Source organism: Carcharodon carcharias, chromosome 2, assembly GCF_017639515.1.
Source record: "Carcharodon carcharias isolate sCarCar2 chromosome 2, sCarCar2.pri, whole genome shotgun sequence".
Classification (NCBI taxonomy): Eukaryota; Metazoa; Chordata; class Chondrichthyes; order Lamniformes; family Lamnidae; genus Carcharodon; species Carcharodon carcharias.
Genome location: NC_054468.1, coordinates 117281916 through 117306706, shown reverse-complemented (window position 1 = coordinate 117306706; position 24791 = coordinate 117281916). Strand labels below are relative to the sequence as shown.

The following is a 24791-nucleotide window of genomic DNA, read 5'->3' as shown; positions in this document are numbered from 1 at the left end:
AGGAGTAGAGTTGCTTTACAAATTTAATTTTTCTATGAATAACTTACAAAAAGGAGTGATGTAACGATTTAAGATACAAGTTTCAACATACAGCAACATTAAACACAATCAAAATGTCAGTGTATACAGATTGTTATCTTTATCCTCAGTTGCTTTTTCTATAAGTAGTGACAGGCTAATTAAAGAGTGTTAATTTACTAGTTATAAATATGATACATTAAAATTATTCACAATTATATATAAACAAAAAATCTTCTTTGCACAATTTAATTGTGTTAATACAGCAACTAATCTAAATGTTTCAGGAGTGCAGATATTAAGGTTAACTTTCCAATAATTTCCCAGTACTAGGCACTGCACTTTAGGAAGAATGTGAATGCACTGGAGAGAGTGCAGAAAAGATTCATCAGAATGGTTCCAGGGATGAAGAACTTCAGTTATGAAGCTAGATTGGAGAAGTTAGGACAGCTTTCCTTGGAGAAAAGAAGGCTGAGAGGAGATTTGAGAGAGGTATTCAATAACATGAGGGTTTTGGACAGTGTAGATTAGGAGGAACTGTTCCAACTCATGAAAAGATCAGGGCAAGAGGGCACAGATTTAAAATAATTGGCAAAAGAAGCTGGGGCGACATGAGGAAAATGTTCTTCACTGGTTAAAGTCTGAAATGCACTACCTGAGAGTGTATCGGAGGCAAGTTCAATTGAGGTATTCAAAAGGGAATTAGATTGTAATCTGAAAAGGAAGAATGTGCAGGATGGCCTCCTTCTAAGCCGCAACAAGTCTGTGCTAATTACTCTCCAAAACAAGTATTAGTTTAAATTTAACATCCAGGAGAGGGATTTTTCACATGAATGCGCAGAGCTCTCTCCTTGGAAGAATTCCAGTCAGAATAGGGTAGCTTAGATGCAGTACCACATGGCCACAACCAGTACTACAGATAATTCCTTTTTTTTTTAAATCTTGAAGCATTTCTTTTTACCCCCAATAACAAAGAAATGCCCGAGCTCATTGTTCATGTTGTTGGAGGTGAGGGTGGAAGGAATGGGGAGTGGAGTTTAAAAAGACCAGTGGTAGTGGAGGAAAGAAGCTAAGGCTTATCTTTGCGCCCCAGAAAGATCCTGGAGCATCGAGTGGTTTTAGGGGAGGACAGCAAAATCTGATAATGCACCATGTGGTCCAGCCCTATGTAACTATATAGCCCTAAGTATGTGCCCACTACGATGGATGGCTGAAATAGATGTTCTCAAAATTGTGTCCCTTGGACTTGAGGTTGCAAAGCTGAAATCCATACCAGGGGAATGGCCAGAATGGGAGATTAAAGAGAATGCTTGAGAACAAGGGCATCAGAACTGGAGGATAAGGAGATAGACAGTTACAGAAGTATTGTGAATGGAATGCCAACGAGTAAACAGTTGAGAGTTTGAAAGTAGAGTTGTAAGTGACTTACACAATCTAACAGCAAGAATTCAAATCGTTACAAAGCAACTAAATGCCTCTATTTTTAAATCTAAGTGGCTGTGATGTGAAAACTGGCACTAATCCAGCAAACGTCTGACCTTCATTGCTTTTAATCAATACTTAAACTGTTTCAACAAGGGAAACTGTAGAGTTGAGCACAAGTGTCAGGAAATTATAACACAAGTAATGACTCAAATCACTTAGGTCATAATTTCACGGGACATCACAACAAAACCCAAACCTGTGCTCACCCAACATCCATTTATGTGCAATTCCAGCAAGAGCTTCTGAACAGTGATGAGGAACTGAGCTGTGACTTTTCCCCTCCCTGGCAAAAAAAAACACAGGGTGAAGCTACTTCTGGGATCATTATCATCTTAACTTGACCAATTTAAAGCAGAGATTGGTTTCCTAATCTGTATGCCTCAGATACTCACTAATCACTAGAGCTGTCAGGGAAAGCATGAGGGATTTAGCCTGGGTAGAAAGACAGAAACTGTTCCCATTGGCAGAAGGATTGAGAACCAAAGGTTGCGGATTTAAAATGTTTGGTAAAAAAACCAAAGGTGACTTAAAGAAAAACTTAGGATCTGGAATACAATACCCGAGACTGTGGTGGAGGCAGATTCAATTTGTGGTTTTCAAAAGGGAATTGGATAAGCATCTGAAGGGAAAAAAAGTTGCAGGCCTACAGGAAGAGGGCCTTGGGTGGGACTAACTAAATTGTTCACACAGAGGGCCAGCATGGACTCAACAAGCCAAATGGCCTCCTTCTCTACAGTAACCATTCTATAAGCAACTAAACATGTTTTAAACACATAATCCATTTTAAAATATTCAATTTCAGGTCAAATAAATGAAGCAACCTCTTAACAGAGATGATCTTGTTGCAGCATAAACTTATCTTCTGTCATTGTAATTACTATATTCCTAAAAGCCAGGCATGAAGGAGCAATGTGTTGGTGCTTCAATAGTGCATTCCATGAAAACAGGAGAATGTAAATTCACATCTCTGATTCTAATGTGTTCTGGGATGGTACGGCATCAATTCCTTCAAACCAGTGCACATCTGTTTTCAGTCGTATTATCGGGGAAAGTGATGACTGAAGAAAATAATTGGAGCACAAGTCACACAAGGCTGCCCTCTTGTACTTCCCAGCATCCCAAAACATTGGCAAAAGACAGGGAGTAATCAGCTGCCCTCCATCTTGGCCAGGAAACAAAGGCTGACCCAGCAATAAAATAATTAATGTCTAATTTGAGAATGATCATAATCATTCTTTATTATTTACATTTATACAAGCCAAGCTTGGCATACTATTGCTATTTAAATATAAAGGATTAATGTTTACAACTGTTTAATAATCTTTATCCTTCTTTGTTATCGGTTCAGACATTTTCCCCAGATCACCAATTGATAATGTTGCAGAACCTCTCTGTGCTGGCTTAGCCTGAAAGAAAACACAGATAATGAATGTAATACACGGCAGCACAATAAGTTACTCCTATGTACATGAACTGACAAGGGTGCACATGCCAGACACTCTAGATACACTGAAATCAACAATAAGCATACACTCCCTCTTCAATCTAACCGAATTTACGAAGAAAAATATTTACTTTTATGTCCTAATTAGGAAACCTGACACTATTGTAAAAATTAAAAAACTAATTAAGAGTCCTAAATTCTTCCCTCTAATATTTTATTACCTTTACGTATTTTGCATAAATAAAACTTTGAAAATAAATCTTCCCATCTTATTACGCTCTTTGTATAATCCCCATCCAACACCATTTTCCTCTCTGATGAAACTCCTCACCTTCATTTAGCCAAGCTGGCTATATTTATGAATAAAAACATAACTGCTCTGGAAAGAATTGATTCTGTTAGATCAGATACAGCTGAGGCTATCTGGATTCAAGTGGACCAAGTGCCTGCCCATAAAATGATTGCCATACTAAATGAGAATCACTATTTAAAACCATGTGGCTAATATTATTGCTCTTATAAAAAGTTATAAATCTATACTAATGTGACATAGCCAATTAATGAATTTTATTTGCCTTTTTAAAAAATTGGCTACTGGTGCAAAAGCTAAAAAACACTGCTCTAGTACAGAATGACAACTGAATCATATTGTATGATGAATAAAGCTACTTAAACTTGTATCTAGCATATTAGAGACACAATGCACCAGACTGGCTTAAATCAAACTAGACAAGAATTAGATCAATGAACAAGTAGCAAGGAAGCATTTGATAATTAGGCAATTAGCAAATCATTATGTTATTGGACAAAGTCAACATGGATTTAAGAAAAGGGAAAATTAGTTTCACAAATCTGTTTAGTGTTCTGAGGTTCTGTCCAGTAGGGTAGATGAAGGTAAACCAGTGGATTTTCAAAAAGCACTTACTAAAGTGCCACATGAGAGGTTACTGCATAAAATTAGGAATTGGGGTAATACATTAGCATGGATTGAGGATTGGTTAAGACAGAAAACAGTAAGTTAAAAATAGAAAACAGCTCATTTTTGGATTGCCAGGCTATAACCAGTCAGGTACAGCAAGAATCAGTGCTTGGGCTTCAGCTATTTACAATCTATGTCAGTGACTTAGCTGAGGGTACTAGATGTAATGTATCCAAGTTTACTGATGATACAATGCTAGGTGGCAAGCTAGGAGGATGTAAAAGGATGTATTATTTAAATGGAGAGAAATTTCAGAATGCTTCAGTGCAGAGGGATCTGGGTGTCCTCGTGCATGAATTGCTGAAAGCTAGTATGCAGGTACAGCAGGTAATAAGGAAGACACATTAAATTTTGGCATTTATTGCTAAAGGAATAGGGTGTGAAAATAGAGAAGTGTTGTTGCAATTGTACAAGGCTTTGGTGAGACCGCACCTGGAGTACTGTGCACAGTTTTGGTCCCTTTGAGGAAGGATGCAGTTGCATTGGAGGCGGTTCAGAGGAGGCTCACTAGATTGATTCCAGAGATGCGGGACTTGTCTTATGAGGAGAGATTGAGCAGTTAAGGCCTATACTTGCTAGAGTTTAGAAGGATGAGAGGAGATCTAATTCAGGTATATAGGATGCTAAAGGGGATAGACAAAGTAAACATGGAGCGGATGTTTCCCTGTGTGGGGTATTCTAGAATGAGAGGCTATAGTTTCAGGCTAAGGGGTGGTAGATTTAAATCAGAGATGAGGAGGAATTACTTTTCTCAGGTTGTGAATCTGTGGAATTCACTACCTCAGAGTGCAGTGGATGCTGAATAAATTTGAGAGACAGATTTTTAATTAGTTATGGGTTGAAAGGTTATGGGGAGAGAGCGGGAAATTGGAGTTGAGACCGAAATGAGATCAGCCAAGATCGTAATGAATGGCGGGGCAGGCTCGAGGGGCTGAATTGCCTACTTCTTCTCCTTGTTCTTATGTAAACAGGTTATGTGATGAGCAAGAATGTGGCAGTTATAATGTGGTGAAATTATCCACTTTAGTAGTGAAAATAGGCAAGTAGAATATATTCTAAATGGTGGGAAACTGGAAAATATTGATGTCAGGTGGAACCTGGGTGTACTTGAACATAGATCTTAATAAGTGAACATGCAGAAACAGCAAGCAATTAGGAAGGCAGTTAGAATGTTGGCCTTTGTTACAAAATGATTGGAGTATGAGAGTAAAGAAATCTTACTACAATTATATAGATCTTGGTGAGACCACACCTGCAGTACTGTATACAGTTTTGGTTTCCTCATTTAAGGCTATACTTGCTCATGAGGGAGTGCAACAAAGGTTCATTAGACTAGCTTCTGGGATTAGGGGATTTTCCTATGAGGAGAGAATGAGTAGACTAGATCTATATTCTCTCAGGTTTAGAAGAATAGAGATAGCCTCATTGCAACATGTAAAATTCTTAAGGAGCTTGACAGAGTAGATGCTGAGAGTGGTTTCACCTGACTAGAGAGTGTAGAATGAGGTGTCGTAGTCTCAAGATAAAGGGATGGCCATTTAGGACTGGGTTGAGGAGATATTTCTTCACTCAGTATTGTGAATCTTTGGAATTCTCTACCCCAGAGAGCTGTGGCTGCTCAATCAGTGTGTACATCCAAGACAGATTGATAGATTTTTGTGTACTAAAAGAATCAAAGAATACAGGATAAAGTGAGAAAGCGAAGCTGTGGTAAAAGTTCTACCATGATCTTAATGAATGGCAGAGCAGGCTCAAAGGGCCGAAAGGCCTCCTCTATAAAAGAAAAAAGTTTTATGCTTCCTTTTTATGGTAATTGCCAAATACCAATAGAACTAGCAAGAAAGCAGAGATGGAATTGGAAACAATGGGGACGATTTTAATCTCACAACCCCATTGGTAAACTGACAGGATCAGGTGCAATGTCGGTTTTGCACCCCGCCTGTTTTTACTCTTCACTGAAGTCTTTTTCCTGACAGGCAGATTTGGTTAAAATTACTCCCAATGTTTTTGTGAAAACGCTTTTGGCCTGTTTGCTGGTTGCCTATCAATCTGGTCACATGCTTCCATGTACTATTCCCCAGTTTAGAGGACAGGTATGGCAGTCTGCACCAAGGCTTCATTAATTAACAAACAAAACCAGCTTTTCACATCATGAAAGAAACTGCAGATGTGAACTTGTTGCCTACCCGCTGCATATGCATTCTTCCCACACCTAGCAGCTTGGATTACAGTTAAAATAGTGCCACAAATGTGAAGTTTATTTAAATTTTCAGTTGACTCTGTCACATTTCATCAATCACAGATTTAATTTTAATACCAGGTTGCTTTGGCTTGGTTCAATAGTAGACTGGTAAAATGGGCAGACACATAGCAGATGAATTGGAATTGAGGGAAACATACTGGCATGGATTGAGAACTGGTTAACGGACAGAAAACAGAGTAGGAATAAATGGGTAATTTTCAGGTTGGCAGGCTGAGATTAGTGGGGTACCATAAGGATCAGTGCTTGGGCCCCAGTTATTCACAACCTATATCAATGATTTGGATGTGGGGATTAAAGGTAATATTTTCAAGTTTCCAGATGGCACAAAACTAGGTGGAAGTGTGAGGTATGAGGAGGATGCAAAGATGCTTCAAAGGGATTCGGAGAGGCTAAGCGAGTGGGCTAAAATTTGGCAAATGAAATACAATGTGGAGAAATGTGAGGTTATCCACTTTGGTAGGGAGAACAGAAAGGTAGAGTATTTATTAAATGGAGAAAGGCTGGGAAGTGTTGAACTTCAAAGGGACTTGGGTGTCCTTGTTCACGAGTCACTGAAAGCTAAATGCAGATGCAACAAGCAATTAAGAAGGCAAATGGTATGTGGGCCTTTATTGCAAGAGGATTTGAGTGTAGGAGTAAAGATTATATAAGAACATAAGGAATAGGAACAGGAGTAGACCATTCGGCCCCTCAAGCCTGCTCTGTTATTCAATAAGATCATGGCTGATCGTGTGTTTCGATTTCCACATTGCCATCTAACCCCAATAACCTTTGATTCTCTAGGTGAGACCTCACTTGGAGTATTGTGTGCAGTTTTGGTCTCCTTAACTAAGGAAAGATATACTTGCCATAGAGGGAGTGCAACAAAGGTTCACTAAATTAATTCTTGGAATGGAGGAATTGTCCAATGAGGAATGATTAAATAGATTGGGCCTTTATCTCTGGAGTTTAGAAGAATGGGAGGTGATCTCATTCAAATATACAAAATTCATACAGGGCTTGGCTGGGGTGTCTAGTACCAGGGGACATAGTCTCACAATAAGAGGCAGGTCATTTAGGACTGAGATGAGCAGGTATTTCTTCATTCAGAGTGTGCTGAATCTTTGGAATTCTCTGCCCCAGAGGGCTGTGGAAGATCAGTCATTGAGTGTATTCAAGACTGAGATTGATAGGTTTCTACATGTTAAAAATATAAAGGGATACAGCAATAGTGCAGGAAAATGGTGTTGAAGTAGAAGATCAGTCACGATCTCATTGAATGGCAGAGCGAGCTCAAAGGGTTGAATGGCCTACTCCTGCTCCTACTGCTTATGATCTTATTAAATTTAACACAGAGAAGTGTGATTTGATGCACTGTGATAAGAGTGAGGAGAGGGAATATAAACCGAATAGGTCAATTTTAAAGGTGGTGCAGGAACAGAGAGACCTGGGAAAGGGATGGGAGTGTACATGCACAAATCTTTGAAAGTGGCCAAACAAGATGAGAAGACTGACTTAGAAAAAGAATGCAGAATTCTTAACTTTATCAACAGAGACACAGAGTACAAAAACAAGGTGGTTATGCCAGGGGGAGATGGTGGTATAATGGTAATGTCGTTAGACGAGTAATCTAGAGGCCCAGGCTAATGCTCTGGTTCAAAGCCCAGTAGGGTGGAATTTTAAAAACTCAATTAATAAACTATCATCTAATGCTCTTTAGGGAAATAAATCTGCCACCCTTACCTAGTCTGGCCTACATGTAAGTCTAGATCTACAGTGATGTGATCGACTCTTAACTGCCTTCTGAAATGGCCTAGCAAGCCACTCAGTTCAAAGGCAATCCCATGGATGGGCAACAAATGCCGACCTTGCCCGTGACACCCACATCCCATGAAAGAGTAAATTTTAAAAAGTTATAAATCACTGGTTAGGCGCAATCTCTGGTGCAGTGTGTCCGATTCTGGGCACCAAACCTTCAGAATGATGGCAAGGCCTTAGAGATAATACTTGTAATCTACATACCTGTAATTCATGGGGTTTCCAGCCAATCATGTACAGAATCTGAAACGTTGCTGGCACAGACCCATCATCATTTCCATACATCTCTTTGGAAAGAGACAATTAAAGCAGGGTATTTTAATATGATTATTACAAATATTCAAGTGTTATTTTAAATGTAGACAGCAACTAATTGAAACTTCTCCTGGAAAGCTCAGGAGGCTAGTTAGTAACCTGCAAAAATAACGGCGACTTCACGACTCATACTGTTATTAATGTACACACGACCAGCAAGTTCAAGCAGAGATAAGATATGTCGTGAGCTGAGAAGCTCCCTAATTTGCTGACTGATTTACACTGCTCCATTACTTGCTGTGCAAAAATGGAAGCCTGCTCTCTAACGTCCCATTTCTGATTCAATTTTATCAGATGTGTGAAGGAATACTCTTCACTTGCCTGGATGAGTGCAGCTCCAACAGCACTCAAGAAGCTCAAAACCAACCAAGACAAAGCAGCCGGTTTATTTGGCACCCCATTAACCACCTTCAACATTCACTCCCTCACCACCGACAAACCGTGGCAGCAGTGTGTACCATCTACAATAAGCACTGCAGAAACTCACCAAGGTTCCTTTGATAGCACCTTCCAAACCCACAAGCTCTACTAACTAGAAGAACAAGGGCAGCAGATGCATGGGAACGCCATCACCTGGAAGTTCCCCTCCAAGCCACACCATCCTGACTTGGAATTACATTGGTGTTCCTTCACTGTCACGGGGTCAAAATCACAGAATTGTTATGGTGTAGAAGGAGGCCATTTGGCCCATCGTGTCTGCACCGGCAAAATCCTGGAACACCCTCCCTAACAGGCACTGTAGGTGTACCTACATCACATGGACAGCAGTGGTTCAAGAAGGTGGCTCATCACCACCTTCTCAAGGGTAATTAGGGATAGGCAATAAAAGCTGGTCTAACCAGCGACATCCACATCCTGTGAAATAATAAAGAAAAGTACCTGTCTTTGCATGAAGGTGTAAGTTGTAGCACATTTCAATGAGAAAAGTCTTAATTTTCATGTATGAATGGAACCTATTTTTTTTTTAAATCTCCAGATAACATGATTGTACTTAGAAGTATATGGGAGACAATATTTCCAGTAGAAACTACTCCAAATCAACTGAATAAGTTTAAAAAGTAAAAACTTTCTTTGAGAATTAAAGCTTGATGCTACTGTCATTATCCCCTGGAGGCTTCTCACTTTAAGTGTCTCAGCTGAGATCCATTTCTAAGCTAGTTGAAAAGCACTTTCATGAAGAGCAGCATAACCTTCCTTACCATGCATACGCATCAGGACGTGGGCAAGACAGCAAACTAGAGTTTCAGCTAAGTACAGAGTAGTGGATCTCTGCAGGGAAATAAACTACAGTGGAATTATTTCATTAATTAAAAAAAATGTGCAGCTTACTTTGGCTGGAGGAAGAGTTCTTTCAATGTAATTGAACTGCTATCATTGAACTCAAACTTAAAGCTATTTTCACAACTTGATTTTATTACATTTTTGCTCCTTCGTGCTTGTCGGGTCAGTTAATTTAGCATATTTAAGACGCGGACTAATTTCTTTATGTTAACAGAAAGTACGAAGCATAATTTCTGCAGAAAAGCTGGTGATTTTTGCACCTATTAAAAAAAATTAAATATGCAACCTACCTTTCACTTCACCCCAAATATCAGATTCAATTCTAAACCACTGCCTCACCTTTGTAGATTGCTGCAGCTGCCAGCATTGTGTCCCTGTGCAACAAGGGTTTCCTGCACCAAGCACAATTGCTCTCTCCCATACCTTCAGATTTAGAGAAGTAAATACAGAACTGTCAAGAGATTTTTAAAAAAATAATCACATCTGGCATGGGCACAATGGGCCAAATAGCCTCCCTATCCTATATCATTCCATGATCCTATAACGTGAAGGCTGCAGGTGTATTGATACACCACGACTGAAATGTTCATGCTGTTCCACTTCCTTCACGCAGTAATAAACAGAATTCTGTTCCGTGGTTTTTATGCAACTTTTGTTGAGATAACTAATATTTGTAGTTATATTACTACAGAACATTTTGGAAATGAAATTTCAAATGACCAAAGTTCTCAATTACACCAAATTCTGTCATATAATACCTATGTATTTATGTTGTAAAGACAAGACACACATGTCCACTCACCTTGCAAGTCCTCCATTACTTCAAAGATTCCAGGATAGTTCACCATGATTTCATCAATGTCCTGTAGGAAATGAATAATATGTAGCTGGATATAAAACACTTCTCTCTGACACTATTTTTCACATTTAAAGTATTAGTTCACTCAAGCCCACATTTCTCCCTTTTCAGTTTCCTATTTTTAAAAGGCAGATCAAAATTTGACTAATGGCTGACTAATCTGTAAGGTCAGGACAGAGATAGGTATTTATCCTCACAGCTTATGGAGCGAAGCTGAAAACCTACACCAAAATTCCTCTTATAGAGGAACTCAAAGGTTACCTCTTCTGATTTTTTAAATGACTTCATTTAGTTTATTTATGGATACACTGAATTTCATTTTTGCAAGAGAGGGATTACTTATTAGTCTAGGCTGACATAGTGTTTTAAGGCATGGCATTAGCCTGGTGATTAATAGAGGGTTTCTCATCTCAACAAGTGGAGACCAGCTTCTAGTTCCACTAGGGATGAGAAGGACCAGCCATTCTGCACCTTCCAACTGAAAGCGACATTGCCAGAACCCCAGGCCCTTTCTCCTGTCTGTCCTCTCTGCCAGAGAAGTAAGGTGCCTTAGACAGATTAAGTGAAGGAAATGGGAAGAAAATAATAGCTAACTAGTTCCAGCTGCAACAACAAGTATTGTATTTAGAATAATACATGATCTCATGTCCCTGGTTTTTTTTGAAACACAAATTTGCTTTATGCAAATTGGGGAGATTATATTTAATAGTTAATTCATTTTTTAATTTGCCTTACCACAGTTAGTATGTTAAATCCTGCTTGTTCCAAAAGATTTCCCAAGTCTGTAACAGCAGTGAATGGCGATATATGAGGTGCAAACCCTCCTTCCCGCTCCAGTTCTGCCAGCTGCAGAGAACAACGAAGTTCATATAGGGTTTCTCCTCCCATCATGGCACCAATGAACACTCCATCTGGTTTCAATGAATAATGAATCTGCAGTGAATGGGATAATCATTGTAAGTAGTATAGTCACCACATTCCATAAACTGCAAGCCAACAAATATATATGTTGGTGCAGGGTTTAAACCAATATCAGCAGCCAACAATTTTATGATTTTGGGCTGCGAGATGATCAGAAATTAAAACAAATTTGTTCAACATCTTTATTGCTAATTCTTTTCTTGATGTATTCAAGCTTCCAAAATGAGATTGAGTGCTATTTCAAAGCTTCCTTGGCCAGCCACCTATCCACAATCTTCCTACTCATCCAAAGCTCTGTTCCTCTTATCCATCCTCTACCAAATCCCTCTCAGCCTTTAGCCCTGTGCTCACTGATCTACATGAACTTCCTTTTGCATCTTCCTTTTCCATCCGTGTCTCTCTCTCTCTAGCATTTTTTTTCTCTCTCATTCCTCCCATGGTAGCCATTCTTCTGGAACATGTCCATTGTTTTTTCTTTATGAATTCTGGTAAGGGGAATGGGTAGGTGGTATAAGGATTGATAGAAAGGAGACATCAATTTTAGAGATCTTCAGAAATTTTAAGGAACATTTGTTTGATCTATGTGATTTTTATGGGTTTGTTGCCTAAGTTATAATGTTAAATGCATTAAAATAGTTTTGAACATATATTCAATCAGTCAGATTTTAGTGATGTTGTAATTTCTCTTTTTCATTGTTAATTATTCATTTATTGATTTTTGATGAACAAGCAACAAATTTCTGAATGGACAATATGAAGTGGATTGATTGACTTCTAGTCTCTCAACTCTCCCAATTTACAAACCGCATCTTGTTTAAAACTTTTCACATCCTCACTCCTCTCTACCTCTAACCTCCTCCAGTCCTAAACCCACTCCCTTGCAAGTAGTGCATTCCTTGTGTTCTGGCCTCTTTTGCAACCCCACTCCCTCCTCCCTGCCTTTGGCACCATAACTGGCACCATAGCTATCCATTTCCCTCCATACAACTCTCCACAAAATCTAGCTTTTATTCATGTCTCAGAATATTTTCTTCATTGGCTGGGTGTGAATTTCTGACAGGTTACATTTCTACGAACAACTTGCTGAATGCACTACATAATAAATATAATTAAAACAACAGTTTGTGTTATCAATCCCACCCTACTACATTTGTCACCTCCCCTTCTTTTCATAAATACGAATCCCCATCCTCGAACTTAAACATAAACAAGCTGCACAGGTGACTCCACAGTTCTTTATCGAAACAGCAGAAAGAATCGCAAAGCTACACCATTTCAGGAAGGTAAAATCAGCAAGATCATTTTCACAGATGTAGATCTCCTGCTGCCAACCATTAAAACACATTACTGCGAACTGTGGAGAATCCAGTGGTCATAATTGAAAGCGGTATACCAGGAAACTAAAGTTTGGCGATGTGGACTGAATGTTCATTCAAAGCAAATAAATTTTATTAGTTATTTTGCTGATGTACACCAACAATAAAACAATTTTCACTGTAAAATCTTTATACGGCTTGTCAGAATAGAAACAAAGCCGAAATATTACCATAGTCATTTTCTATGCCTCATGGTCAAACACAGTAGATGGATCAAATTTGTAAATTGTTATTTTCAAGATTATAATTAATACAAGTGAGATTATGATAGCTTAAAATGTGGCTGTATTCTTTCGTAAAGATGGAAATGTGCTTCCAGTTACAAAATTAAGCTATTAAAAATAAGTATTAAACACCAGTTTCAAAACCAATATTAGTTGAGCAATAACAGCATCCATTGTTCAATTTTGTTTCCCGACCTATTTGTTTGGAAAAGTATTAAAGGCATTTTTACCTGTCTGAATGCACGAGGGAGGTCATTCACCCAATGCAAGCTGAAAATAAGAGAGATAGATTTTTAAAAATTCTTTTAAATTATTTCAATTACAAATAATCTGGGATTAAATTATTTTTGATTGTAGATCAATTTAAATCAAACAATTTTGTACAATTCAAATCCATGTCCTCTGCAAATCACATTTCTGTCTTTGGAGACACTTGATTTATACAACATTGTGTAAACATCCAATTTCAAGGATTGAAATATTTCCAACGGGAACTGGTCAGCCACTTTTATTCATTTAGAAGAGGTGGTTTAATCACATTTCATGTACCTTAAACTGCTAAGAATGAGGTCAAATGTATTTTCTTTGAAGGGAAGAAACTCTTCATCTGCTAAGATACGATAGGTGGGAATCTCAGTCTCAATTGGGTGTTTCTGTAAAGGAACATTTAAATTTTAAAAAGTTTAGAAAATTATGACTGCTCAACAGGTATAGTTGTTAACAAGTGAAGAGGACACTCAGTAGAGCATAGACACTGTGCTAATTCAACATTATTACAATTACACAGTTCTTCCTTGAAGGGGTTTTCCCTACCTGGTTTATATTCTGTAACCACAAAACTGAAAAATAAATCTTTTTAAGTGCTTTCTTCTCACTGAGGAGGCTTCAGGCCAATCCACATTCAACAGCCTGCTCTGAAAACTCTGCCCACATCTTGACAGCTGTGACAAATTGTACCAGAATTGCTGAGACAATCAACAATATTCTAAATAAAACAACCCACAACATCCTTTTAAAAAGTCAATTCACCCTATCGCCCAATGTTAACAGATCCTTTTAAAAAAATCTAGGATCTAGATCAGCATCTTCACCAAAAACTAATCAGTTCTTCTTTGGACCATAGCCTGTGTATCAAGTTTTGTTGAAATCTGTGCAATTGGTTTTAAGATATATTGTTTACAAACAGAGTAACAAACTGGTGAAAACATTACCTCTGCCTACATTCAATGGTGGAGGTAATTAAACAGCACAACAACCAAAGTACAATTGTTCTGGATTCCATAAATATTCTGCATTTTCTCCTCTTACCATCCCTCCAGCCCCCACTCCACAATAAGTTATTTTCCTTCCCAACCTTCATACTACAGGCTATTCTCAGACACAGCTCCTGGGCTGTGTAAAAGTGGGCAAAATGTTGACTTGCCCTTCAATTTTATTACCATTTTGGAGTTGGGGGGGTGGGGGGGGGGGGTTGGAATCAACACCACCTCTTAAGTTGGTGACTCCACATGATATAACCAACCTGGGGATGAGGGAAAAGGGAAGAAATTAGAGATGAAAATTCCTATCCTACTATTTTGCCACACAAAACATTGGTACATCAACGTACAACACCGTATTTGCAGTTCATCTGTACTTAACTTGTATGGAATGAAATCATTTTGATTTACCAATGTCCTTCTAGGATGCATATCTTCAGGGAGAAAACTGATAACTTCAGTACAAATGATGAAAATAATTCACATCCTCACCTCTTAAAAGATCTGACGGCTTTAAATTATTTGGCAAAGCTTTAATTAACATATACTGTGAAATGAGGTTGTACAATAACTTATTCACCAATTGTTCATTTGAGGTGGGGAAAGCTGGGTGATGAAAAGCAGAAGGATTTGGGAGTTCAGGTTCTCAAGCTCTTAACAGCACATATCAATTGGGCAAGGCCACAGAACATAGTTTTGTGGGTGTTCACATGTTGAAATTTCAATATTATGAGATTACTAGCTTCCTATCTTTCCATTTCTTCCATTTTGGAGGGGGGGGGGGGTGGCTTTTTAAAATGTATTCTTTCATGGGATGTGGGCATCGTTGGCAAGGCCAGCATTTATTTCCCATTCCTAACTGCCCTTGAGAAGGTGGTGGTGAGCTGCCTTCTTAAACTGCTGCACCCCATATGATGTATGTACACCCGCAGTGCTGTTAGGGAGCGAGTTCCAGGGTTTTGATCCAGTCACAGTGAAGGAACAGCGATATAATTCCAAGTCAGGTGGTGTGTGGCTTGGAGGGGAAATTGTAGGTGGCTGTGTTCTCATGCATCAGTTGCCCTTGTCCTAGGTGGTAGTGGTCGTGAGTTTGGAAGGTGCTGTCAAAGGAGCTTTGGTGAGTTTCTGTCATGCATATTGTAGGTGGTACACATTGTGTCACTGTGCATTGATGGTGGAGGGAGTGAACGTTTAAGATAGTGAATGGGTTGCCGATCAAGCTGGCTGCTTGGTCCTGAATGGTGTCGAACCTCTGCGTGTTGTTGTAGCTGCACTCATCCAGGCAAGTGGAGAGTATTCCATCACACTCCTGATTTGTGCCTTGGAGACAGCTTTGGGGAGTCAGGAGGTGAGCTACTGGCCACAGAATTCCCAGCCTCTGAATTGCTTTTATAGCCACAGTATTCATAGGGTTAGTCCAGTTCATTTTCTGGTAAATGGTAACCAAGATGCTGATAGTGGGGGATTCAGTGATGGTAATGCCATTGAATGTCAAGGGGAGATGATTAGCTTCTCTTTAAGCCTTGGGCTTGGTAGACGTTCGGTCACTGTTTCCAATAGTCCTGTTGGGAGCAGATCCTTGAGTAGAGAACTAAATAGTCTGACTTCCAAATCTAGCATGAGAAACATGAAGATAATGGCCTTGTTCAAGTGTTGAGGGTAAAAAATTCCTTCATTTTAAGTCATGTGTTCGCATTGAATGTTAATTGCTGGGCTTAGTCATTACATATTTCTTTAAACCAAAATAAAGTACATTATAAAGAAATTCATCAGGCTACCTACCAAAACATTCTCTGCTATATCCACTTGAAAGAGTTTTTGAACGATGTCCTGAAATAAAACAAGCACAAAAAAACTCTTCAGACTAGTTCTTCTTTTATACATAACCACTTCAATTCATTCATTTGTTTTGAGTACTGATACAGGTACAGGAAAACATTTTCAATTAAAAGGTTTTCATGTTCTGCAATAAAAGACACAAATGATCGTAAATACTAAGTTAAATTCTTCTGTGCCACTCTTGGTGTAATGAGTGCTTCAGTTTTAAAAGAATGCTCAAGTATGCTCCATTTTGGCATCCCAGTCTTCATGAACATGTCGATAACTGTGTAAAATTCTATCCAACACAATGCATTGACCAGAGTTTCATGGCTGTGTTGCATCTCGGGACAATTGCTACAAAGACTCTCCAGTTCATGATTCGTGAAGCAATACAGCAATCTGATGCGACATGGCTAATGCACAATATGGAAAGATGTAGATTGTCTTGATGGGGTAGTATAACACTGAATTTAAATTTAACTCGGAAACAAGCCCAAACTCTGTAATATATATTAGTTGTACCTATGAAAAAGCACGCTATATCGTATGTCATTGTGGAATGCTGCAACAATCTAAACTTTCACATTCTCCTCACTGTCTTTAAAGCTATCAATTTTAAATTATGAGTATTTTACAGAAAAGGGGAATTAATTTAAGTAGGAGGTCTTGCAGCACAGTGGGTAGCATCCCTGCCTCTGAGCCAGAAGCTCCAGTGTTGAGTCCCACTCCAGAACCTGATGGCCAAGATACGTTCATAACATGACCAAACAGGTTGAGCATCAATCTGCAAATCCTCCCAACACACGCCAATGGCAAGCAGTAAACACAGGAGATATTCCTGATCAGCCATGTGATGGAAAGAAATTTAGAGCCTCTACTATCACTATTCATAGCTCCAGATTACAACACGCATGCAAAAGTCTATGTTGCCACAGCAACTCAGACTCCGTTAGGGGCCGGCTGGCTCAGTTGGCTGGATGGTTGGTGTGGATCAGATTTTAGCCAACAGCACAGAGTTTGATCCCCATTCCAGCTGGAGTGGATTCAGGATCTGCCCCCTTGCCCTGTCCATGGTGGAGGTCACAGTGTTGTGAATTGGACCTGACTTCAGGCAGAGAACTGAAGAAGTGATAAAACCAGGCACAAAATGTGAATGAACAGGTATTAACTCTCTTTCAGACAGCCTTTTTTTTAAAAAATGGTTTTACTACCAGCTATGCAGATGTTACCTTGTTTAGATTTTCTACTATATAACCTTTTCCACATCCAACGTCCAATGCAACAGGAAAGGTTCTAAAGCAAAACAAAGGTAAAATCACATGCAGATAAAATTTCATGCACAGTTTTGCATAATGGTACCATTTTAACAAGAATATAGAAAGAAAGATTATAATGTTGGATACACTGTTGATGCAGGAAATATTGAACTAATGACAATATAAAGGATAGTATAACGGTTTTAAAACTTACCTCGCAACATCAAAAACACGATCCACAATTCTGCTTCCAACCTGCATAATTGCAAAATTATTGTGATCTAGAGGATGTAGAAACATAACTCATAACTGCAACTTAGATAGATACAGTTTGCTTTACAATTGGTCAGCCATGATCTGACTGAATTAGAACAGGGCTTGAGGAGCTAAATGGCCTGCTCCTGTTCTAGAGGTTAGTCCAGTGAATCCCCAAAGACATTGTAAAGTGGGAAGAAGCAAGCTTTCAACCCGCCCCCCCCCCCCCCCCCCCCCCCCCCCCCCCGTCCCCCTGCCCACACACAACATAGTTTCCTTTGATGCACAAATCGGAAGCTTTGAGATATGGATTTTCCATCAGATATTTCATGTCTGTTCCAAGAATGTTGGACAGGCAGGAAAGTGGAGTTAAGATCTGGTAGTGCAGGTTCAAGGGGCCGAAAGGCCTACTCCTGCTCCTATTTCTTATGTTCTTTGTGGCTCTAAGTAGTGGTTCCATTGCATAGGAGATAGTAACATGGAATGCCTTGACAAAACACTCTGGAAGTCTGGGAAATGGCTCAGTTGAGTACAGTCGCAAAAACATTGATTTTTATTTTTGCGAATCTTGAGAGGACAAACTGAATATACTGTATAATTGTTTTTAGATTGCTGTCTCCCTATTAGGTTCATGCAGACCAGTACTGTTCAAGAAACTTGTTCAAACAAGCAGTTTCATCGGCATCTCCCAATAGCATTGCGGATTCAAACAACAACATGGATACTGTTATGACTCCAGTTGAGATTATCCCTGGACAAGTCTGATCCCAGATTGGAATGCAGCCTGGTAGATTCTAACTTTTAGTTGTTTGTTTAGATGCATGGAGAGTAGCTATTGACAGAGTCACAGGAGTCAGCTGATGAACTTTAAACAAAAGAATAAAACATTTACTTAACAAGAAATGATGAACTATATCACAATGCTCCTTCACCCACAACTATACCTTTACATGTATACAGATTTGTAAGGATAACACCAGTTACAAAAGCTATTTTATACTTTAATGTTCACAGTAAGTACGCAGTCCATGTACACCTATGGCACCCTGCAGTCAGACACACCACACATTGAAACCAAGTGATAGATGCCACCTCAGCCAGATGCTATGGATCTCTCCTCAACTCCCACCAGATGCTTGTCACACTGTGAGCCAACCAATCTCACTGAACTCATTCTTTCACATGAGGGTTTCCAATCTCCACTTGAAGACATTGCCTTGGAAATCTTTTCACAAATCGATGCCTTCTCTCAGACGCCTTCCGCAAGGATTTATCTCCAGGATTTCAAACTCTCCTTCCGATGTTCCTCTTCCCTGGGTCATCACATGCACTCAAGCTGTCTACCATGCACTCTCTCTCACTGACTCAGTTGGCAACAGTACACCACTGCTTCACATGCCCATAGCAAAGAGTTACAGATCTTCAGTTGTCTCTTTGAACCTTTTGCCTCTTGCAAGCTATTCTCACATTAAATCTTCTTTCTGCAGCTTTTGTTTCTTTAAATCTGAAGCTTGGAGCCTTTCTCTCTGCCCCTCACTCTTAACTTCACTTAACAGGGCCTTTTCCAGGTTCCATTCCTTCCTTTACCAGAAGGTCTTCTTTGGACTTTCCCCTCTTCCACTCCTCTCGATTTTGGGGTCTTTCTTTAGTTTGGGACTGGCTATCTGCCCCTCCTAGGCTGCTCCTGCCTGGCAGCTATCTTCAAAATCTGCTGAACTCCAACAGCTTCCAAAACAAAACCACTGTTTTCCAAGGCATCTTCCGCAGAAGGTGCAACACCTGCCCCTTTAACTCCCCCCTCCTCACTGTCCAAGGGCCCAAACATTCCTTTCAAGTGAAGCAGCATTTCACTTGTACTTCCCTCAGTTTAGTCTACTGCATTCGCTGCTCCCACTTTCCTCTATATTGGAGAGACCAAACGCAGATTGGGTGACCGCTTTGCAGAACACCTTCAGTCTGTCCGCAAGCATGACCCAGACCTCCCTGTCGCTTGCCATTTCAACACACCACCCTGCTCTCATGCCCGTCGTTGGCCTGCTGCAATGTTCCAGAGAATCTCAACGCAAACTGGAGGAACAGCACCTCAACTTCTGACTTGGCACTTTACAGTCTTCCGGACTTAATATTGAGTTCAACAATTTCAGAGCATGAACTCTCTCTTCCATCCCCATGCCCTTTCCGATCCCCCTTTTTCCAATAATTTATAATTTTTTTACAATATATTTTTTTCTTTTCTATCCTATTTTTAAATTTATTTTGATCTATTGTTTCATCTCCACCTTTTAGCCCATTTCGATCCCTTCCTCCCACCCCACCTGCACTAGGGCCATCTGCCACTAGCTCACTTCCCTTAATGTCCCCATTATCACATCTTTTAGATAATATCACCACCGTCAACACCCCTTTGTCCTTTTGTCTGTGATACCTTTGGCAGTCTCTTCTTGGCCTCCACCTATCCCCTATCGAGCTCTCCTGTCCCACCCCCTTCTACCAGCTTATATTTCATCTAATTTCTATATGTCTTAGTTCTGATGAAGGGTAATATGGACTTGAAACATCAACTGTATCCCTTGCCACAGATGCTGTCAGATCTGCTGAGTTTTTCCAGGTATTTTTGTTTTTGTGCTGTTTTCTAGCTTTTGTGAGAGTCTGTGGGAGGGACCTGCTTCTCTAGACTCCTGTTGCTAGGCAACAGCACTGTTTTCTACTCATGTTTGCTTAACTTAAGTCGTAAACACTCATTAGAAATGCAAGCACTTTTTTACAGTGAAACTAAAACTCATTTTGACCTTTCTTAACACATATATAGAAATACAAATCAAACTTAAACATTAAAGCTAAAACTCATTCCTAACGCCCACAAATACCAATATAACTGACTTAAGCTACTTCTATTTCATAACAGTACCCACAGTCTGCAATGTTTACTTGTGAGGAAGTGCCTCGTCTTCACATTATAACTTCCAGGCAAGGTACCTGAACTCAGAAACTCGCACTGAGGAAATTAAGAGTGAATGCATGTCTTGTTCCACCTCATATAGGATATTAGAAATCCAACTCTGTACAGAAGGCTTTAAATAAAAGACTGCCATCTTATCACAACAACTCTGACGAAAGAACCAGAAAACCCAGGACTGGCAGTGAAGACCGCAATGCCCCTAATCTAGGAAGTTATTTTCAATTATAATCAGTGTAGCATCAAAACTACAGTCATATATTTTAAAGAGAATATCCCAAGGGTATCCCAAAGCAAAACACCAACTTATTTAGCGCCTTTAGCATAATAAAATATCCCAAGGTGCCTCACAGCAGCATTAAAGTAAAATTTAACACTGAGCCACAAAAGGAGATAGTTATTTTAAGACATGACCAAAAATGGTCAAAGAGTTAGGTTTTATGGAGAGTCTTGAAAGAGGAGAGAGAGGCAGAGAGGTTTAGGAAGAGAATTCCAGAGTTTGGGACCTAGGCAGCTGAAGGCACGGCTGCCAATGGTGAAGTGATTAAAATTGGGGATGCTCAAGAGGCCAGAATTAGAGCAGCGCAGAGATAACAGAGGGTTGTGGGGCTGGAGGAGATTACAAGGATAGGGAGGGGCAAGGCCATGGAGGAATTTGAAAACAAGGATGAGAATTTTAAAATTGAGGTATTGCTTAACCAGGAGCCAATGTAGGTCAGTGAGCACAGGGTTGATGGGTGAGTAAGAGTTGGTTTAAGAACACAAACAGCAGTTTTGGATGACCTCTAGTTTACGGAGGGTACAATGTGGAAGAATGGCCAGGATTGCACTGGAAAAGCTGGAACAAAACAAAATCTGCATTCAGATATTAAACAGAATACATTTTCTGTTCAAAAGAAATCCAAATTTATTCTTTTGATAAGCAATAATGCACAATAAAAACAAGTTTCTATTATTCTGGTTTTCTAAGCCTCAGCACTATCAGGAAGATATAATAATGTTATTGGAATTTATTGTGTTAACTGTGTCTATATATGTATATATATATATATATATAAAATATATATATATATGTGTGTGTGTGAGAGTGAGTATTAATTGGATTAAAGGCAGCTGGTCTGAAAGCTTTGATGTAAACATGGAGGAGGTTTAGAATGTAAGCTGTAAAAGGACATTTCTATTTTTAAATAAACCAGGCTAGGTTATCTTCAAAAGAGGGAGTGAAATGTGTCACCTAGTCAGGTGGAGTTCAGAAACAGGGTGTTTATTTTTCCCAAAGATTACTGGTAAAATGAGGGATTTTTGTTATCAAAAGGTAAAGGTAAAGTCCAAAGCCATACTGAAGCAATGGGAATTTGCTTCAAAGGGGAAAATATGTATAAAGGAACAAAAGTTGTGAGTAAAGGTAGGCATTTTAGGATCTAACGAGTGTGAAAAGCCTTCAGCATCTATGCCTCAAGCTGCTTTTTTCAAAGAACTGAAGTAAAGAAAACTCACTTTGAAGTCAACTGGTTCAGGGTATTGTCTGTCACCTTGCCTGGGTCTTTTAAGATCTATATGTCTTACTGTTGCCTTAACAAAAGCGTAACTGGGAGTTAGATTAATCAGGAGATTTAGAAGTTATTATAGTAGTAATTTATAGACATATCTATGTGCTTAAAATAATTTCTCTTATTAATAAATGTTTAATCTAGTCTTGTAAAAACTTAAAAGACTAGGTGGTCTTATTACTACTGAATTCAAGGCACGCATTTCGAAATTTATACAAACTGCAAGACAAGTTGTAGCAGTTGCTTCAAGTTTCTCCTTGGGATTCGAACAAATCAGCATTTACCATCAGCTGTGCCATAACAGTACCCACACACAGATTATGTTGTTTTCCTGGTGTCAAAGTAACAGCTTACAATTTATACTGCACTTTTAATGTAGAAAAACTCACCAAAGCACTTAACAGAGGTGTCATTGGGAAAATGGACACTGGGTTAAAGGAAGGAACATTAGGAAAAATAACCAAAAGCTTCTCCAGAGAAGGATCGCAAAGAGAATAATCTGAATGTGAGCCTCAGTGGCTGAAGGCAGGACAGTCAATGGTGGGCTGAAGAACGAACAACAGCTCAGAGGCAGAGAGAGCTTGAGGCAGGGGGCTGTAGCACTGAGGTTAAAGAGATAGGGAGGGGCAGGGTCATGAAAAGTTAACTTGAAAAACGGGAGATTGAGTACAATAACACCTCGTTTAACGTTGTTTAGCTTTAACGTCAGTCAGTTAATGGGGCCTGTATTCTCGTTTAGCATTGCGAGATTTGTTTTAATGTTGTTTCCCATTTAGGGCCAGGTGACCTGATCAGCACCATTTGAGTGGACTCTCCTCTCCATGGCCCACCAACATGTGGTCCTTCTGCTCCCTGACCGTATGACTCGCAGCATCTCCTTTCCCTGACCCTCTGACTCGCGGCCTCCCCTTTCCCTGACCCTCCGACTTGTGGCCTTTCCTGCTCCCTGATTCACCCTCTTGCACATCCTTGGTCTCGCCGAATCTTCCACTCCCTGACTCTCCCACTTGCCATTCCTTCTCCTGAACCTGCGTTGCCATTCCAGGTCTAGATCCAATCTGAAGCCAAGACTCGGGATTGTAAAGTGAGAGTCTAGATGGTGCAGAAATGCCCAACTCGAGCTGATACAATCAAGGATTTTTTTTAAAAATGACTGTCGAAGCTGCTCCTCCTGCCTCTCTTCGCTCACCTTCAAAGCCCTTTACCAATATAGGAATTTAGCAATCTAAAGCATTTCAACTTACAGGGTATAATGTTGGCAAGGTCTTACAGAACTTAACTACAGCTTTTACATTGGTTTTAATGGGAAAATATGATTCATTTACAAGTTGCTTCACTAAAAGTCGTGATTTTCAGGAACGCAATTACAGCTTTAAGCAAAGACTTGCTGTATTTTAAATTAGATGTTTGTTGTCTAAGTGCCAACATAGGTTAGCAAGGACAGGAGTGATGAGCAAAGAGGACTTGCTGTAGTATTTTGGAGAAGGTCTAGTTTCCAGAGTGTGAAGCAATTCACGATTAAGGAACCAAGATAGCACAATGAATATGTTACTGGACAAATAATTCAAGAGTCCTGAATTAATTATCTGGAGATAGCAGTTCAAATCCCATCACGACAGCTGGGGAATTTAATTCAATTAAATAGATGCAAAATAAAAAGCTAGTCTCAATAATGGTGACCGTGAAACTACCAAATCACTGTAAAAATCCACCAGGTTCACTAATGCCCTTTAGATAAGAAAATCTGCCATCCTTAACCAATCTGACCCACGTGACTTCCGATCCGCACAGTAATATGGTTGACACTTAATTGTTCTCTGAAATGGCCATGCAAGAGAGTGAAGGAGAATTCGGGATAAGCAATAAATACTGACCGTGCCAATAATGCCCACGTAAAGCAGTTAAGGCACAAAACAGTCCTGATCCCAGTGAATGTCAGGAATAAGCGAGGGGCTGAATGGCCTCTTTTCCTCTAAGTGAATACAAATGGATATTTCAATCAGAGTTTACTTTAAGCAATAACCAAATATATTGTGTACCTGTATTATCGTTTTAAAATAAAAGCAAAATACTGCGGGTGCTGGAAATCTGAAACAAAAACAGAAAATGCTGGAAAAACTCAGCAGGTCTGACAGCATCTGTGGAGAAAGAGAAAAAAAACAAAGTTAACGTTTCGAGTCCTTATGCCCAATGATGAAGGGTCACCGATGCTGTCAGACCTGCTGAGTTTTTCCAGCATTTTCTGTTCTTGTATCGGTTTAACGTGTTATTTAATGCCTGCCCTTATTGAAAAAGTGATGAATTATCAGGTTGTAACCTATCCACCTACCTCCTCTTTCAGATAATCATATTTCCCACTCCCGGGGATGGAAGACGCCCAGTTTTTCTGCCGCCTTTTCATCTTTCTGTCAAATACGTTCATGGCGCTCTCCGCTCTCGAAGACCACGGCCGCCGCCTAAGGTCGGCGACGCTCCCAGAGCTGGGAAGGTGGCCAAGGTTGGTGGGGGGTAGAAGGAAGAGATGAAGCCGTCGCTCACACCACCCGGCCAAGCAGCGGAGCCGGCAGGGAATCCCGCTCATCCTTCTCGGGTGCGGAACGAAGAGGAAAAGCCGTGGAGAAGCGCGGCAAGGCGGATGGGGGGAGGGAGAAGGAGGACCCTACTCTTGGCCGGGAGCTCTAACCGGATGTGAAGCCCACCGAGCCTCACAGTCAACTGGAAGCTACTGGACT

The 24791-nt window shown here is 39.8% G+C and overlaps 1 protein-coding gene across 3 annotated transcripts; it reads right to left on the bottom strand.

The window, feature by feature from the left end:
- Positions 1-10: 10 nt before the first annotated feature.
- On the bottom strand, positions 11-24774 carry ndufaf5 (NADH:ubiquinone oxidoreductase complex assembly factor 5). Of its 3 annotated transcripts, none has more exons than XM_041212221.1 (11): positions 24389-24774; positions 17513-17553; positions 17272-17335; positions 16004-16051; positions 13512-13615; positions 13193-13232; positions 11177-11374; positions 10385-10445; positions 9922-10005; positions 8191-8273; positions 11-2909 (listed from the first exon to the last, which is right to left on the bottom strand). In XM_041212221.1, the coding sequence occupies exons 1-11, from the start codon at positions 24638-24640 to the stop codon at positions 2817-2819; spliced, it is 1068 nt and encodes a 355-aa protein (XP_041068155.1). In that variant the 5' UTR covers positions 24641-24774; the 3' UTR covers positions 11-2816. The 3 variants fall into 3 exon arrangements, with proteins under 3 accessions (XP_041068155.1, XP_041068148.1, XP_041068160.1); XM_041212214.1 differs by lacking the exon at positions 17513-17553 and adding an exon at positions 23934-24031 and having other exon boundaries at positions 24389-24755; XM_041212226.1 differs by lacking the exons at positions 9922-10005; positions 17513-17553 and adding an exon at positions 23934-24031 and having other exon boundaries at positions 24389-24755.
- Positions 24775-24791: the final 17 nt, after the last annotated feature.